Source organism: Melampsora larici-populina, assembly GCF_000204055.1.
Source record: "Melampsora larici-populina 98AG31 unplaced genomic scaffold MELLAscaffold_12, whole genome shotgun sequence".
NCBI lineage: Eukaryota > Fungi > Basidiomycota > Pucciniomycetes > Pucciniales > Melampsoraceae > Melampsora > Melampsora laricis-populina.
The window spans coordinates 592,735-611,478 of NW_006768776.1; the positions used below are offsets into that span (position 1 = coordinate 592,735).

The following is an 18,744-nucleotide window of genomic DNA, read 5'->3' on the forward strand; positions in this document are numbered from 1 at the left end:
TAGCTTGAGGTTGGATTCATAGACCAAAAGAAAGAAAGTAGCAAACTTCTTTGCCCAAAAATCTCCAATCTTGTGAAAGCAAGTCATTTGTTCAACATCTGCTTCAATCATATCTCCTTCTTTTGCCATAAAATCATTAAGGGAATAAGTTCCTGTTGGTTTCAGAGCAAATTCATTTAACTCAATTGAACCTCTGAGGCGTTAGGAAAGGTTGAGAATACTTACCTATGCTCTTCCCCAGGTCAGATCCTCCTCTCCAACCACATCATCCCATCCAACTCCAGATGATGCAGGGTAATATCAATGTCTGGATTAAACGGTGAGGGAGACCAGTATTCCTTGCTCTAGCATGCAGATAGTATAGCATCACAACACCCTCCTCTTCCTTCATGAGTTGTGCTTTTGAATTTGTTGCATCTACCAACTAAAACTAGAGATGTGTCTTTCTTGCTGACTACTACAGTTGTTCCATGATTGATTTTAATGTATTCCTTGACTTTGTACGCTCCGTCTGCCTGATCCTTTCTGCTGTATCAGGATAGAAATTTAATGTTGTTTGGAACACCAAAAGATTCACCAAGAGTGGCTTTAAATTTAGTCCTTTGAGTATTCCAACGTGATAGGACTCAATCAATATCATACTCCTTATTTTGTAGCTCTCAATATTCAATGGTGCTGTGACATGTTTTTGATTCATTATTTTTGACAGGAATCCCATTCTTTTGTTGTTGTTGGCGATCTTTTGAACGTGTCATCTTGAGTAGATCTAGGAAGGAGGAATACCACAAAAGGAAAAAAGCAGCTGATTAATTTAAATGCAGGGACAGGTAAATAAAGTTGATCAGCTTCAATCTGATTAAGTTCAGCTAGTGTTGAGAAAGAGTCAGGGAAGTTAAAGAGGTTTGGATTCAGGTTGAAGTGTTGGGGAGCAAGAATGGAGAGTATTGATTTAGTGATAGTTGATGCAGTGTAAGCCAAAGTAATAATCTATGTTCTTGCTCAGAAAAGTCAATTGCAAGGCTATTTTGTAATGGACGGCACTATTTGGCGCCCGGTTTTTAAGACCCGAAGCCCGGATGTCAGATAGTCGCACATTTTCAGCCCGGTTTGGAATTCAACCGGGCTGCTTTTCAAAACCAACTATTTCTTCAAGAAAGATTCTTTGCTTGTCTCCTGCACACCATACCTCTCCATTCTCCTCGGATGTATCTTGATACAGAAATGCATGATTCAAATTATCCAAACACTGCATTTGACCTCAAAGAAAAATTGTGTTGCTTTCACTTGTGCAAAGAAAGAGAAGAAAAACTATAACACACACAGGAAGATTGGAAAGAAATCAAGGTGATATGATGATATGATAACAAACAGTGAGTTTTATAAATCTGGTCAAATCTTGATACACAACAGAGGAAAGCAAATCAGTAAAGTTGAAAAAACGGTGATTAGAGACTAGAGTAAGTCAATGTTTCAAATCATAAAGAAAATCATTAAGATCAGAAACGATCAAAAATTGACATGACTTGCTGTACAAGACTGGGTTCTACCTGAAGAAAATTTCGTTGCTGTCCCAATATCTATGAATGTAATGATTCTTGGTATCAACTGGAGTTTTAGAGTACTGGATGATTGTTCATCAGGTTGATTGATCAAATGAGAACAAATGAAAAGGGGCTATCAGATGATGTTGAGCCCGGATTTGGCTGCGGCTGCGGGGAAATTTAGCTGGAACGGGCTCGGGTAAAGCCCCAAAGAAACCGGGCTTCGGAGATTATCCGACCGGGCGCCAAGTAGTGCTGTCCCTTTGTAATATATGAGTGAAATTTACAGTTGTGGATGTTTGTTTGGAGTTGTGATTTTTGGAGGAAGAAACAAATGCAAGGGAAAACTAAAAAAAGGTTGAAGGGAAGAAGCGAGGCCTGATGAGGGGAATTTCTGAAAATAAAGGGCCAAGGATTGGGGATAGGACAGCGAAAGAAACCAGAGATTCAACTTGGTAAGTACAGAAAAGATTCAGAAGAACGAATTGCAAACACTTACTTTTTGGGATTTATAGTTGAAAAAATGGAACTCAGATTGGAAAAGAAAAAACAAGCTGAGAACAAGGAAGGGAAGTCAATGTTGTTCAACAAATATTCTAATGATTGGTGGTGGGAATCAAATCAAAGATAAGTCAAGAAGGTCCCAATGAAAAAACATAACCAATTACTTGGCTTGATTTAAGAGTAAAAAATTGTGACAATACCATTCCAAAAGGAAGAGTTGCTTAAGAGCAAGGGAGGAAAATTAAATCTATTCCACATGTAAGACAATCGGTAACACAATGATTGGTATTGGGAAAGTAAGGGTAAGCAAAGATTCAAGGCAGCAAAGAAATGATCCCAAAGAAAACATTACAAACATTTACTTTGTTATGATTCAGAGTAAAAGAAATCAGACTGAGATTATTGAAAATGAATCAGCAAGTAAGGTACAAGGAAGGAGAATTAATTCTGTTAAACAAATAAGTGATTGATCACACAAAGATTGGTGGTGGTAAAGTGAAAGAAATTGGTAGAGAAAAGATGCAGAAAAAATCACAAACACTTATGTTGTTTGGATTCCAATTGACAAAAAACTAAGTTTCAAAAGGAAAATTGGGTTTGTTTAACAAGACAAAGATTTGTAGATGATAGAAAGATTGGGCGCAGCAAGGTGAAGCAACCAAAGATTCAAGTTAGTAGAGAAAAGATCCCAAGAAAAAGCCACAAACACTGACGTTGTTCAGGTTTAGAGTGAAAAAAACACGCTGAGATTTGGGTAAGTTGTTTGAAGGATTTTTGGTAGCAACCCAGCTATTGAAACAGCAAATTACAAGGCTACAAAATAAAGGGGATTTAGGGAGGGAGCGATAAATTGAAGTTAGATCACAGAGAAAAAAACAAAGGTGCAAAGTGAGGATGATCCAGAGCATACGGCACAGTGCTCTGTGATTGTAAGATCTCAAGGTTCTGCAATTGAAAGTTGATTGTTCTTAGGCTCAAATTTTTGGTGTTCAAACTAATTGACGAGGCCGAGCTAAAAAGCCCTATATTCCGCACTGGAGTGTAGCACAGAGTACCACTTCACTTGGGCAAAGCAGGTCAAAGGATCAGGTGTCAAAGTACAGTCAAGGTTGGTTGAAATGGCATATATCTTTTGAAGAGCTAAGAAACGATTGGATTGGAATTGTTGGTGAATAAACTTGCACAATAATAGCAAATGAAGACACAAGAGAGGGCGCAGGGAAATATTTTACCAACTCAAGGGGAAAGAAAGAGAAAATAAAAACTGGAAGGGTGTTGCTCCAGTTGTCCTAGGGTAGGAATCAGATATCAGAATAGAACCAATGAGAAAGTATCTGAGTTAGAAGCTTCCTGGGTTCAGAATTTTTCTTTGGATGGGGAAAAGACTTTGGGCACTTATGTAGGTAAGCTATGTACATGAATCTTCAAGTAGACTTACATGTCTGAATCTTGAAAGTACAGAAAGTACTTTATGATTGAAAGTCTACATACACGTGTTTTACTCTTGAATCAGCTCATGTCCATGAACTGGGAAACCAGGCCTCCTGATATCTCATAGAACATACTTAACAATTCCACTGAGTGCTATTCTGCTCTCGAGCTCTCTAGTACGGATGCTTGCTGGATTGATGGATGGGAGTGGATCCAAAGGGCGGCCTGCTAAAGTGCCTCAATGAAAGGGCACAACCGCCATGCCGGCCCCACCTCCATCATTTTCATCAAAGTTGTCCAACACAAGTTCGGCGGGGGTCAGTTGGCTAGATTGATGTCTTCTCTTGCGGAATGCTGGAGTAGCACATTTACGTTGAGGATGGTTGACACTGGTTGAGGTTGAGGTGGAGGTGGAGGTTGAAACTTGTGATTGTTTGCTGACTGGTTTCTCTTTCATGCTTGGAAGCTTTTGAGAATTCTTTTGAGTCAAAGAAGCTGTAGGATTCTTTTGACCGGATTGAATAGGTTGAGCTTTTGGAGTTTTTGCAGTCAGTCGATTGCGTGAAACAGCTTGAATAGGAATAGGAAGCAGGTCATCATTGGCGTGTTTAGTACTTCCTTCAATTTGGCGCTTGATGTTCAAGAGTTCTTCATCTTCTTCAGAGTCGGAAATTGCAATTTGATTTGCACCGGACAAGCCAATGCAAGGCTTGACATCAAATCTTCATCTTCAACAAAGTCCTCATCTTGAACAGCCTCTTCGCCTTCTTCACCACCTTCACCACCTTCACCATCATCCTCTTCGCCTTCTTTGTCTTTCATCCTCTGCGCCTTCTTTGCCTTCATTCAAGCCACTATCCATAATCCCAAACGGGTTCACATTACCCTTGTCCTTGAGAATTTCATCCAGCTTTGAATACAGAGGGCATAACATCTCAAGCTTATCATCCACGTTGATTCCATTCAAATGTTCCGCATCGGTCACTCCAAAACCGGTGCTGATGCCTTTACGTTGGGTATCCATGTACTTTGCTTTGTATTGCTTCAATCAGAGTTGGAGTTGGCGTCCAGTAAGTCGCATCTCAGTGGAAGGGATTGCAACAATTGTAGTTGTTTTCCAACTGAATGGCTAGCTTGTTCAAGATGACCTTGGTTCCCTGCCCAGTCACTTTTGTTTTACCACCTCCACTAAAAAGAGAATTCCGAAAGTCTGGACGGATCAAGTGTTCCACAATTTCTTCGTAGTCAGCTAATTCAAAATTAGGGCTACTGGGTGTTAAGCTAGTGGCACCTGAAGACAGAATTGGTTGGACTTGAGTACTTGAGCAAGTTTTCTTTACTACACTAGGAGCTTGAGCACTTTGACCTGTTAAAACATTGCTTTGGCCGGCTGAGTGGTACGAGCTTTGCTGGCTACAAGTGACTGTCGAACTTCGGCTGGTGTAGGCTTACCCTTGCCTGTGCGTCCACTGGCAATCAGATCTTGCGCAAGCTGAGCTTTGGTTCTGTGAGTTCTGTGGTTAAGCTAAAACAGTTGTTTAGTGTCAGCTATACGCATACACAATCCAATAAGAAATTGTAATACATCACTCACTTCAACATTCATTTTGTACGAAGATCCGAAGATTTCCAAATTGGTTTGAGTTTGAAATTGATTGACTTGAATAAATATGAATTGTTCACTTAGATTGGGATGTAAGCAGCTTGGTGACAAATGAATATGAATGGATTGATTTGAATTGAGATGTAAGCAGCTTATCAAATGACTTTGGAAATCCAGTTTGAAGTTGATTTGAAATTGATAATTTGAGTTTGAAAATGATCGACTTTGGAGTTGATTGACTTGAATGATTCAAAATGTAGCTTATCAAATTCCTTTTGAAAATGATCAAGTTTGAAGTCGATTTAATCCAACAAAAATGAAGTTAAAAGAGATGAAATTGAGATTCAGGGTTTTGAGTGAATCAAACAAAAATGAAATTAGAAGAGATGAAATTGGGATCAAGGGTGGTAAGTTGACGACTTCATATCCTTGAGCTAATGAAATCCTTGAGAAGAAGATGGACAAGGTTGAGATGGATGAGGACAAGATGGATGACAAAGGGGGATTTGGTCTTGTCTGTATCAACCGCAGACAATCAAGTTGGTGGTTGAGCGGGTGAAAGTAGGGCAGAGCGTGTGAAACCTAAGGAACAGCCATTTGTTTCTTTTTCTTTTTTTTCCACCTCTGTCCTGCTACCACCGGCTTTCACCTGTTTGTTTGTGTTTGAGCCAGAAGACGTAAAAAATTATAAGACATCATCATAATTTATAAATCAGCAAGCCACCTTGAGAGGTGGCTCACAGGTTGTAAAATATAAGTTTGATTTCATGGACAACAATGATGCTGTAAAACGTTAAATGGGCCTTAAAAAGTTAAACTTGAACTGCCCTAATACAAACAAGTAAGATCTTTTGTTGGATTCCTAAATGTCAAGCTTCTGGGGTACAAAATTTTGTGGGACTGCCGTCGCAGGATCAAGAAGAAGTATGATTGAAATGTTTCAGAGACCTCAGGCCATACACTGTGTTTTGTCCAGAAAGTTGAACACATTTTGAAACGGGTGCGTTTGCTGATCGACCCGGAAGTTCAAAGTGATTCTTAAAACCTTCTGTTACGCAGGAACTTGGAACTCCCTATGTGAGGGAATTCCTTGGATTTGTTCCAATTCTTCCTACTGCAAGTGAAGAAGTTCATTGCTTTGCGCAATGAACAAAGTGGCGGGCAGAAATGGATCAAGACCAACATGTACAGATGGTGGAACAGCCAAATGGACATTTTTACCTGTTTGAGCTGGTCCAATTACAATTGGGGAAGTTAGTCGTTCCTATTTTCCTGTATGAATCAGGCACAGAAAATTTTGTGAAGTGTGTCCGTCCAACTCAAACATTCACCCTTGTCAATGATGCACCACATACGGAAGCCGCGACGTGAAGTGACCGCCACGTAGTTTTCAAATTTTGGATTTTGGATTTTGGATTTCGAAATTTTTGTTTTCAAGAGCTCATGCCCCTGCGTAATGCTCAATGTAGCCCAAGATGCTGTTGTGAATGCAATCCAAAAGTGCACCCCTTGCCCTGGGTGGAATTGAGCACTCTTTGAAGTGTACTGAGGTCCTGAAAAAGGGATGTTCGCGTCCTCACCTCTGTTCTCAACCATTTCCTCGCCTTAATAACTTCAACAATCTTACCGCTACAACCTACCAGTCAGTCATAGATACAGAGTGCGGAGACTGTGGAAATCTTTTCTCAAGAATGACCACACCCGTGTGCGGTCGATGCCAGTGGATGCAAAATAATCCCAATTCAGGACAATGTGAAACACCCCAGTGCACCAGTTGTGGGAAGTGCTATCGCTATCTTCAAGGCTCTGAATGTCCATCATGCAAGAAGAGCAGCGGTCTCTCAGCACTCGCACCACCTCCCAATCCAACCTCTTCTGCATTGACACCTCAAGCTTTGGCTCCAAACATCGGAATACCTTCAATCGCGTCAAGTCTTCCAGCGGAGCTGTTTCAGGGTGTTTTGAGTCAACCAACCTCAATTGACCCATCGACTTCTTCTAGTTCTAACAATTACTCTCGACTCAATGTTCCTTACGGCTCTCAAGTTTTAAAGTCACAACTACAAGGATCCATTCGGGCATCTCCGTCTGGGAGACGGACTGTTGGAAAGCTAAAGGGCAGGAAAAAGAAACATGTAGAGCGAGATGTCGAGGAAGATAGTCCAGAAATTAAGATTCCAATGACTTTTCCTTACCTGAGTGGAATTGGCAAGTCGACTGTTGTACATCCACTCACACCCCGAAAATTCAAAATCAACTTGAACAACTCGGACTGGTTCTGGACTCTTGGATGGGATGTCTACGCCTACTATTTGCAAGAGGCAGTCGACTCGGCGTGGCCATCTAAGCAGCTTCAGAAAGATAAGAAGATTCATCCTCTCCCCCCCAACTTTTCACCTACATACTGTATCATTGCTGACAATGGGATCTTGGTTTCAAAAGAGTCAATGGAATCAACAATTCAAAAGAGCAAGAAGCTTGATAGTAAGAAGTTTGGTTTAATCTTCAACATGCAGAAATACCTAGCCACTCTTCCGAAGGAACCTTTTCCCAAGCCTGAGAACTTGAAGCCTACGTCTCAAAAACGCAAGCAAAATTTTGAAATCACTGACAATGAAGATGATCCAACAGACAACTCTGAATTAGAATCTTCCTCTCGTACTCACAAGCGCAAGCGGATGTACGACTCATCATCTGAGGAAGATGACAAAATTGATTCCAACTTCAACAATTCCCTCCATCAACCCATCTGCTCCAAAAATTCCAAAGGCACCCAACCAAAGTCATGTGATTGTCTAGCCAAAAATTCAGATCAATTGGAAGAAAGTTTACACGGTGATTCAACCAGCATGGTACCATTTCCATCTAATGAACCTCAAACTCCACTTAGTCCTGGACAGGATCAAAAGGCTGATGATGACAATCACCAAGATAATGTAGGTTTTTTGGTCACACATGACATCCTACATACAACCAAATGATTAATTGATCTAATCCGTTTTGTATGACTGTGTTCAAACAAAGTATGCCCCCAAAGCCACTGTCTCGGTATCCGTACAAACTAATCAGACTCTCACAGTTCATGATATCTTGATAGGGCGGTTGGACAATGATGAATGTAGGTATTGAGTGCAATTTTTATAGGACCAATGTGTAGTAATCCTAATCTTTCATTTTGTTTTCGATCTCTAGCTATGTCCCTCAAAGCCTTTGGTAACACACACGAACTAGCTCCCTCTGCAAAGGTAATCCTTCCATACCCTGCTTGTTCGATCTTGAACTGGAACGAAGGCTGGCTTCTTTCGATGATCACCAAGAATGGCAAAGCAGCGTTCAAACCGGTCGCAATCTCCTTCCGTGTCAATTGAGATTCATTAATTGGTTCAGGTCGCAATATGGATTGCTTCAAAGCAGAACTGTTGCTTGATAATCAGGTGCATCGGGTGGTGGCCAAACAGAGACCAAGTCTTCACTGTCCTTTGGCGTACTATCAGTGTCAAGCACAGACATATGTGCACGTAGAGGGTGTTATCAACAGGTTCATTACTCAACTTGAAAAGGACCTGGTTGAGAGTTTAAGGGTAAGTTATTCATTTGATTCTCAGCTCGTCAATTGTAGCTGATTAGAAAAACCCTGCCTTGCTCTGTCCATTTGATTGTCAACCATTTTAGATCGTGAAGCGCTGGGTGGTTCAGATTGTGGGTACTGAAGAGACACACTTCATGATGAAGAACAATAGCTCGAATCTATGGCTTTTTGAGGAGGAGCTTGAAGGTGATTTTGTCAAATATGTCGGCAATTCAGATTTCACCGTCAAATAACCAGGAGATCAGCTTCATGAAATGCTCCATGCATTAACCCACTACCACTTGGATAAGAACGCTGGTCGCTCTTTCTTATGCGACTTACAGGGAGTCGGCTCCAACCTGACAGACCCATCTGTCATCGATCTCGAGTGAGTCCAGCACCTCATCAAATCTTCAAATTATCTTTTTAATGATTCTCCTTTCATCGTAGTAAAACCTTTTCAAGCGGAAACCTAAACTATGAAGGACTGGAGTTGCTCATTGATCACCACGAGGAAAACTCTTGGTGCAGAAACCTGGGCCTCAAATGTGTCGAGACTTGGACATCTCAGCTCAAAAAGTAGTTCAAGGCAAAGATCACAATTTTGAAAAGCAATCAATCCTCATTCTCCTTTAACAGTTCAAGTCAATCAACAGATTTAAGTCGCGTACCTTCAAATACTTCAAATACTATTTCACTTCTTACTTCAGTTCAACTCAAGTCATACCCAATTAAACCTCGATCTATCATATCAATCCCTTCCAAATATTCAATCATATCAATCATCAATATGTGATATTGTGTTGATCCCAAAATGCTTCACTCCAAATTTCAAATTGACTCTATACTACACATCAAAACACATCAAAAAGATGCGAATTGACTCGCTCTACACACCAACAAGATGTGAATCGACTCGCTCTAGCTCTACACATCAAAGACATGCGAACCAACTCGCTCTACACATCAAAAAGATGTGAATCGACTCGCTCTACACATCAAAAAGGTGTGAATCGACTCGCTCTTCTTCTCTTTGCTTTCAAGTTAATCCACTAATACCCAATACAAATAACTCATTCCTACACATCACTAATTCCTACTACACATCATTGATTCACCACTGATCACTAATTCATGCTAAACATCAAAAAGATAAATCGGCTGCCTTAGCTCCACATCAAATTTGCTTTTTCCTCTCATAACACATCCTGAAATATTTACATGATTATCTTGGAATTCTGAATGGTTATTGACTTTACACACCTTGTAAAATTGAAATTACGAGGCTGTTTTAAACCATCTATGCTAACTAGATTCACAGCTAAACCTCATGTAAATATGATATAAACTCGTGTATCTTTGTTTCCACAATCATCCAAATGAGAAGGAATGTACATAAAGTAGTCCATAAAAAACTGGCTATTGTGTGAATATTGGAATTGATTGTGAAGATTTTGTAACTGCCCCTTGAATTCCATGTATCTCAAGAAGAAGAAACAATCAAGCTGACTCATCTTCATCTTCATAAAACTCCTCTAAATCCAGATGTGGTTCATGCAGGATTGTTTTTTCATCCACATTTGTTGACAAAACTCTTCTTCTATCAGAGGCGGGTCACAATTCCTTTACTTGGATTGCCTTGCCAAACCCGTGGTACAAAAAAGACTGATGTATTGTTTGCCACATGCCTTTGATACTCTACTGTGACAATCTTTCCAGAAATTTCTCCACAAGATGGAATAAACACATGGCATTCTACTTCACCTTGGCCGGTTTGCCATCAAAATTGGCAAACGAAGAATATAGTTGCCATTTCTTATCATTCTCTCAAGCCAGTACAACTATGGTTTTGAAATTTGAGGTTAATCCAGTTCAGCCAAACTGACTCAATCAAAAGCCATCTCAGCGCTAATGGTTTTGTTGCATACGATCACAAGATTGGAAGTGAGGTATTTGTTATACAGGTAGTCATCCGCCATTCAAGGGATTCTCCTATGCATGCAGATGTTTTAAATACAATGAACCCAACCAGCTCCCTAACCACTTGCCGAGTCTGCAAGCTGAAAGTTTGGGTGATGGCTGAGAAACACCCTGAGAAGTATGCCTGCAGCTTTGTTGGACAGAATGAGAACCAATGCAAGGTCAGACTTCTCCAAATTGTGTACTTAATAATCAAAATGACAAACTCTGCATTAGAATCCACAATCCAGGGATACCTCTGGTCAATTGCGCAACAATAAGGGAACATCAGCCTTTTTGACAGCCAATCAGCTGAATTGGGATTATGATACGCACTCAATACATCCTTTGTCAAGCAGGTGCAGGCCGCGTACAATTACAAATCACTGTCACAAGCACAGATTGTGGAGCTTTGCTCTAATTTCAGCAGACAGTTTGGAGACCACCTGTTCAATCCAATTTTGCGGTCAATGGGTCACTCTCTTGTATTTCCTGTTGGTCATTTGAAGATAGAGCTAATGTTTTTTTGAATGAACTGTGTTAGTACAGGATTCCACGTGCGCAAGAATACGCCGGTTGAGATTTTGCACATAATGCTATTAGGAGTTGCGAAGTACCTTCTAGACACAAGTGTTTGCCTCATGAGAAAGATAGCATACAAGGTTGTACAATTCAAAATGCAAAGCTGAAACTGGAAGACCTTGATTGACACTTATTAGAAGTGTTGCATTTGCAGCAGTGTGATCAAAGGCCATGCCAATTAGATTGGGCATTTTAGTGTTGTTGAACCGGAGGTGATTGCGGCAATGGGGTGGTGAGGACTGGCTGAATCGAATTGATGGGAAGTTGGGTGAGATGAGCCAGTGTCACAGATGATTTGCACAGGAATCACATGTGCACACTACAACATCTACGTCACCAGCAAAAGATTGACAAATCCCTTTGTTTCCGTGATCACACCACCTTGTGAACATCCGTCTCTCCACCTCATCACCAGTCAGCACCATGAAATCGCGCCGCCCACCACGTAAGCTGCTCCAAACTCCGCCAATCAGTCAGGAAGACTCCAGGAACTTCAAAGGATGTTCAACCCAATCGCAACAGGGGCCAAGCAACACTCATAACAGTGCAGGATCACCTCCCCGTTTCAGCACTCAACAATTCAAAACCTCAAAGCCACATCCTACTCCAAATAGCCAAAAGCCCGGTGCCTCACAGCAATGTCCTACTCCTCCCCTCCGTTTGAGCGCTCCAAATGCCAGCACCTCACAGCAATGTCTTACTCAGCCCACTACTCAATCTCAACAAATCAAACGCCTACCACTTGTTGCTTGCGCTGTTACACAAATCTTGATATTTCCAATCAACAGCCCAATCTCTGTTTCCCCATACTGGATCTTGAACAGTTCAACCAATCTGAAAGTTGTAAGTTGTAATTCCTTTACAGGAATATTCAAATATTATCATAGCAACCTCATTTTTTGCTGTGATCAAACATGGGATGACAACAACTTTGACAAAAAGAAGATAACAACACTGATTGATTTGACCAGAACAAAAAAACAATGATGATTGCTTTGAGCAAAACAAAGACGACAAAGACAACAATGATGATGATGACTTTGCAACAATCAAAATATCAAGTCTCATCAATAATCAGCCCCACATGCGGGCACAGTGCGTCCAGCAGTGACTAGGCCAGCACTGAACCGTACAGCAGTGAATCAAACCAAATTCTTATCTACAAACACCTTGTCAAACCACATTACTGGCAAACTGCTTCCGTCTTTCAATCGTTTTGCAATATGTGCAGCTCTGGACAAAGAGCACAAAACTATTGACCAAAAGCTATGCAACGCAAGCATACCGCACAAAGCTACTCTCATTTATAATCAGGCCACTGATTCTCAAGACCAGTTTATCTCAAGCATGGTGACGGTCCTGTCCGCTTGCCAAGAAATTGCCTTGGCACGCAATGATATCTTATTCCAAACTCTACGTCAAACTGAAAGGGAGGCACCAAACTCAAAGTAAGACAATCTTATTTGATCGCATTGTATTGCATCAAACGGATTCAGTATCCATTTGTTGCAGCAATATGTCAAACAGATAGCATATCAGTGTAATCTATCCGGTGATGTACAAGCTTACACCACCAAGGAAGACAAAGAAGGCAAGCAAGAGGAGCTTCCCCACTCTCTGTATGCCAAAGTGATGGTACATGACAACATATCCCTAACAAAAAAATTCTACAACCAAGACAATGATTTACTGACCATAGTTACAGGCTGAGCTCCTTTCAGCTCCATCTGAATGGAAGGACAGACTCTTGCCTCCTGGCGACGGCAGAGATTCAGAACCTGGAGCTCTCACAAAGCTTCAGAAGTTGATTAATAACACATTGAAAGGTATTAGAAAGGCTTTCAAACCAATCACAAGTTTTCCATTTGCAGCCTTTGAAAACCCATCACCTTTGGTTATTCCTGATATACTTTGTCTTGCAGATGAGCACTGGCATTAATCTACCCAGCTGAGCTACTACATGTTGTTCCAACACAGTCCCCAAGCTTGAAACCATTATTCCCAAAGGACGTAAGTGTTTTTTGTTGCTCCTGTGGTCACATGTCTGACCTGGTCTTTTGAATTTTTGTTGAAAGCTCAAGAGGAAAGAAAAAGGGTTGATAGGTGGTTGACTTTGGTACAGAGAAGAGATAGTGGACAATACAACTGAGCTCCAAAAAAGTCAACATGTGTGGCTTGTAAGTAAACTAGTTCTGAATGTTCCATTCAATGATCACCCACCCATTTTCTTATTTGATTGTATCAGAGGATGCAAGCCGTTCATTGGGGTCTCCAAATATTGACAGAAAACCTTTTGGAATATTGTCAACAACTATCTAGAATATCTACATACTCAGTCCACACAATATTGCTGTGTGGGTTCTTTGTCTGCCCTTGTTGAGTATAACTACTCAAAACAATGCATTAATTGCCTCCAAACAGGTAATTCTTGTGCGTATTGCAAGACAATCTTGAGATATTTGATTGGGAGAAGGGCTTTCAACAGCTCCAGAATATCACTTCCTTTGTGCTGCCCAGCAATCAAAAAATTGAGCGTACAATGACCAAACTGGAAGAGACCTTTGAGATGATGTTGGCGCAGATGAAATTTAACTCGAGTCTTTGGAATCTTGAATCTGAGACAGGGGTTTATTTGTAATGTGCCTTTGTTTTCTGTTTATCAAATCTTCCCTGCTTTCTATTCTTTATCTTGTATATTATTGGTCTGTGTTGCATTTTGGTCAATGTGTTTTTCTGTCCTTTTTTGTGTTCTGTGTGCATATTCTATCTCTCTTTTCAGAACTTTGTTTCATCTTTTATGTTTTTGGTGTGTGTTTATCTCTAATTGTAAAATTTTCACACGTCTTCTTTTCTGTCTTTGGTCCATATTCAGTTCATGTTCTTCACCTTGCGTTGTTTTCTACTTATTGATTCAACATCTCTCTCTCTATCTCCCTTTGGCAATATTTCAAAGTCTCTCTTTGACCTTGATCATACCTTGATCATTTTGATGGCTTGTTCCTATTGTGTCTCATTGTATCAGTTTGTATCCCTTCCTCTAATTAATCAATTTTGTCACTTGCTCATGCCTTCCAAAAGTCTCTCTTTCACTTCCATCTGATCTATCTGTGTCTTTTGTTGTCCCAGACTCAATCTGTTCCTTTACCGTTTCCAATCATTTTGTTGCTCAGTCTGTTTTTAGTACTTTTGTATTTGGTCTGTTTTTTTTGATGTTGTCTTCTCTTTTATTTGTCAGTACTGTCTTTCACTTTCAAAGTCTCTTGTTTGTATGGCCCACTTTGTTTGTGTGTTAAATCACCTGAATTCCCAATTGATCCCAAATGTGCAGTTCAGTATGCACAATGTGCACAGTGAGTCTGGACGCACTGTACATGCTTTTACCAACACCAAGCAGACACCGTAATCAAACCGTTCCAGCGCGGTATAAAAACCCCGGTCATAGCTAGACATAATCTGATCAATTGGTGCAATAGCCATGGATACACAACCTCACAACTGCTGAGCACACGGCTTGTCAAAAAGTCTGCAACAGCAGATCTCAACAGATGCGGACCCCAGTGTTTTCCGAACACTGCATCCCCTGCAAGCAGGAACGTTTGCACACCGGTGTTTAGGCCCAGGTTGAGGACCCTTTTGCTAGGGTTTCTGGTGTACCAGCAATTTGGATCCATACTTGGAAGACAATTTTTTTCCCCAGTTTCCAGTTTCCGTTTTTGGCTGTGTTTGAAACTTTCCCACGTTCTCCCAGGTTCTCAGTTTGCGTTTATGGCGGTATTTGGGAAACTGGGAAACTGGGAAAAAACTCCCAGTTTTAACTTTGTATCCCCTAAATACTCACGGAATTTGCATTGGGCATCGGATGGCTCAAGATGAGGAACAAAAGCACACTAAAACTCAATTTTGTTGGATGGGCTTTGGTTTGTAAAATTGGGTCAAGAGAAGAACATAGAGTTCCATTGTATGGTGGGAAGTTTGAATGCGTACCAAGGTTGGAATTTTGGTGCTTTTGTCTTTTGATTGATATATTACCTTTTTCTGTTGTATGATATTGAGTATGAATTTAAAATATATACGGAGGAAATAACAAATTGTCATTTCATAAGGTTTGGCCACTTTTTGAATGAAATCTCAGTCTTAGAGGAATTTCTGAGTATATGTTATAAAAAACAGTATGTATCTCTTCAACTTCAACTGCCCTCTTCCTCTTTGTTCTTTATGATGATTAGATTGTAATATTTTAAAATCTTTTGTCATTAGCAAGGTTCAAGTCAAAATAATTTGGACCTAAAATGGCTTTTAGACGTTGCTCGAAGGTTGTAAATTATAACTCATGTCTTATGACTTGCGAGGAGCTTTAGAGATACTCACGAGGTCCAAAATTATACGACAATGCCTATAATTTCAAGACGATTGATTTGTTTTTTGGATTGAGAAAAAATCCGGTCTTTTTTTGTTTCAAGAAAAGGCGTACGAGTAGTTTTTTTTTTCCCTAGTGGTCGTTTTTTTGTCCTTCCCTCTTGTTTAGTCCATAACAGCAGATAAAATGCACACTTTCCAGCACTTGTACCTTTGTCTCAAAGCTCTTTGTCTTCTTGTTATAAGACGTGGTGGCCTATTTTCAAACCATTCTTGAGACGTCCAAGTTGGTTTTAGGTAAAATTTGCATTAAAAAACTCTCTCAGATGCTGTAAAATTCCTACTTGGAATTTGTGACTTGAACCCTGCTGTCGTTGATCCAACATAAAGGTATCTCACATTTCTGATTTTTGTTTGATCACCTTCTCAAGAAAAAAAGCTGGAAGTGAACAGAGGATTTTTTAGTGTCAAAGTTCAAATGAATGTTTCCTTTCTTCCAAAAAAAGAGAACCTCGTCTTCATGTTTTAGTTTAAACCAGTTTACTTTGTTTCTTCTTTTGCACTTTTGATTTTCACTTTTAGCAACAATTAAAAGATTGACAAAAGAAGAAGAAAAATAAAAAGAAAGACAAACAGAAACCCAGAATGAACAAAGGTATAATAAAGAGAATGAAAGGGAATGCAACAACAAGAATAACAAAAAATCTGATCATCCAAAGAAAGTCCTTTGAGTAGTTTCAAATCAAATAATTCCAAAAAATTCCAATTATAAAAAGATGATTGATCCATTTCTTATGAACAAATTCTTAGCAACAAATTGCAAGTTTTGAGTGCACTCTAGATAAATCAAAAGGGTGATATACTGAAGGGATGCTATACTGAACCCAAAATACAGGGCTTATGTAGCTTCCATATGTAGCTGACCCGGACAATATTTATGAAATGCAATTTGATTGAGGCTGACTTTGGGAGGTGTCATTCCTCTCTCTCCGTCAGATTCATGAATTTTGAGTCAGAATACCAAGGTATACACAATGAACATTCATCCCAATAATCCATCAAAAAACTATAATCAATTGTACTTGTCACAAGTGAAACACAAGATGATGAGATAAGAGAGATCTTGAAGAAAACACTACCAAAAAACGTGAATACATGGCCAACTGAACATTTGAGTTGTTTAATCCCCTACTCATTGTGATGAAGAGTCAGATAGATATTCCATGCAACACCATCATAGCTTAGGATCCTAGGTTTGGATCTGATACAGGAGCCTCCACATTAGCGCCATCCAGATGGGCTTGATGAGAAGATGGGTGAATATCCAAATAGTGATGTGGTCAATCTTTACATGCCTCTTCTTTCCATCACATGTGGGTTGGAATTCATCAATCCTAGGTTCAGTTCTGCATACACTGCTTGATACAGGTATTGTGTTGAGCGGAAGATTGAAAAGCACAGTAATATAGATGTGTGTGGTGATTGTATTGATATGAGCCCTTACATATTTGCACTTGCTGGCATCTTAATGTTTTTGTTGCCGGTTGATGATCATGAACTGATCATGCTGACATCTTGGAGACAACTGAATCATAAACATGTAAGATCAGTCTTTCTAACGGATGATAGTGTTGAGTGCTGACATGTAGAGTTTATACATTGTATATATCTTACAACATGGATAGGTGTTGCAAGTGAGATATATCAAGCTGAAATGATAAACTACATGAGAGCAGACATCTTTACAAAAAATGTGGAAGTTCTTCAGCCAAAGAGATACCGTTTTAACTAAAACTGAATTAGAAACATGTCAAATTACCCTTTATTAGGCTGACAGCTGAATCAAGAATTTGATGACCTCAAATACTGAAATCTTGAGTTTTTGAATTGTACATATCTTACAATGTGTATAGTAATGTCTGAAGTGGGATATATTAAGCTGAATCAATAAAATACATGGGGATTCAAGAATCTACAAAGACCTTGAAGTGATTCAGCTGAAGAAAATTCATGTCAAAGAAAATCAATCAGAAACATGTCCGATTACCCTTTAGAACTAATGATAGCCTCAAATACTGACATGTAGGGTTTCTGAATTGATAAACTACATGAGTACAGAAGTGTACAGAAGACTATGTAATTGGGTCAGGCAAAGAGAGAGGTAGCTTTCAATTGAGTTTTGACAGTTAATATATACTCAGCAATGTCAAGAGGCTTGATTGCCCAGTCCATGCACATGAGCTGACTAAAATCTGAGTCACATATAGCTTTGAATTGTACAGAAGTAGCTCTTGCACTTACAACACATTCTAGGGTGTCTGTATTTTGAAGTTTCAGACATGTAAGTGAACTGATTACCTACATATAAGTCACCCCATGGCTCTTCTTCTCTTGAATCCCTTCTAATCGGCTACTACAGAAAAACCGAAACGACTTCCTTCTGATTTCAATTTTCTCTTCTCCTCAGCTTCAATTGGTGAAAAACTTTCCTTTTCAGTCTCTTATACTGGCATCTTGTTTTTTTAGATCAAATTCCCTGGTTGTTGACCCCAATGTCAATTTGCTTGATCTATAGCTCTCCAAAGGATATATCTCATTTCAACCTAGCTCAGCCTTACTTTGACACCTGATCCTCTTTGACCTGCTTTGCCCAAGTGTAGTGGCACTCTGTGCTATGCTCCAGTGGGAATACGGGGCTTTTCGGATTTGGGTTCTTTGTTTGGTTTGGACACCAAACATCTAGGTAAGGTGTAATTTTGATTAAAGACCTTTGGACTTTTCAACCTGAGTAACCATTGTATTGCATATGTTCAATCTTTCCTCAATCCTCTTCATGGCAATTCAATCTAATTTTGATCTCTTCATTACTGCATGCTACTCAATGTATTAGCCTCTACCATACTTCAACACCTAATCCTCTGATCTGCGTTCCTCAAGTTAAGTGGCACTCTGTGCTACGCTCCAGTGAGGAATACAGGGCTGTTAGGATTAAGTTATCTGTTGGGTTGAAAAGCCAAATATCTAAGGCTAGGAATAATTGATTGGCTTTCAATTAACATTCTCTGAATTCCAGATAATACCATGTAATGTATGGTTTGAATACCGTTACTGCTTTGTATGTTCTATATTTGCTATTCAATCTAACTTGAATTTAACCCTGCCTTCTATTCCGGTCTCATTTAATTAGCTTGTATGGTCAC

General features: G+C 39.8%; 2 protein-coding genes across 2 annotated transcripts; both read left to right on the forward strand.

Annotated features, from left to right (window-relative positions):
* Positions 1–6,770: 6,770 nt before the first annotated feature.
* MELLADRAFT_84943 (uncharacterized protein) lies at positions 6,771–8,447 on the forward strand (the record flags this gene model as incomplete). Its single annotated transcript, XM_007408306.1, has 3 exons — positions 6,771–8,015; positions 8,104–8,197; positions 8,272–8,447. 3 exons carry the CDS (start codon positions 6,771–6,773, stop codon positions 8,445–8,447), a joined length of 1,515 nt encoding a protein of 504 aa, XP_007408368.1.
* Positions 8,448–11,611: 3,164 nt separating this feature from the next.
* Positions 11,612–12,137, forward strand: MELLADRAFT_105120 (uncharacterized protein; the record flags this gene model as incomplete). Its single annotated transcript, XM_007408307.1, has 2 exons — positions 11,612–12,031; positions 12,054–12,137. The coding sequence occupies 2 exons, from the start codon at positions 11,612–11,614 to the stop codon at positions 12,135–12,137; spliced, it is 504 nt and encodes a 167-aa protein (XP_007408369.1).
* Positions 12,138–18,744: the final 6,607 nt, after the last annotated feature.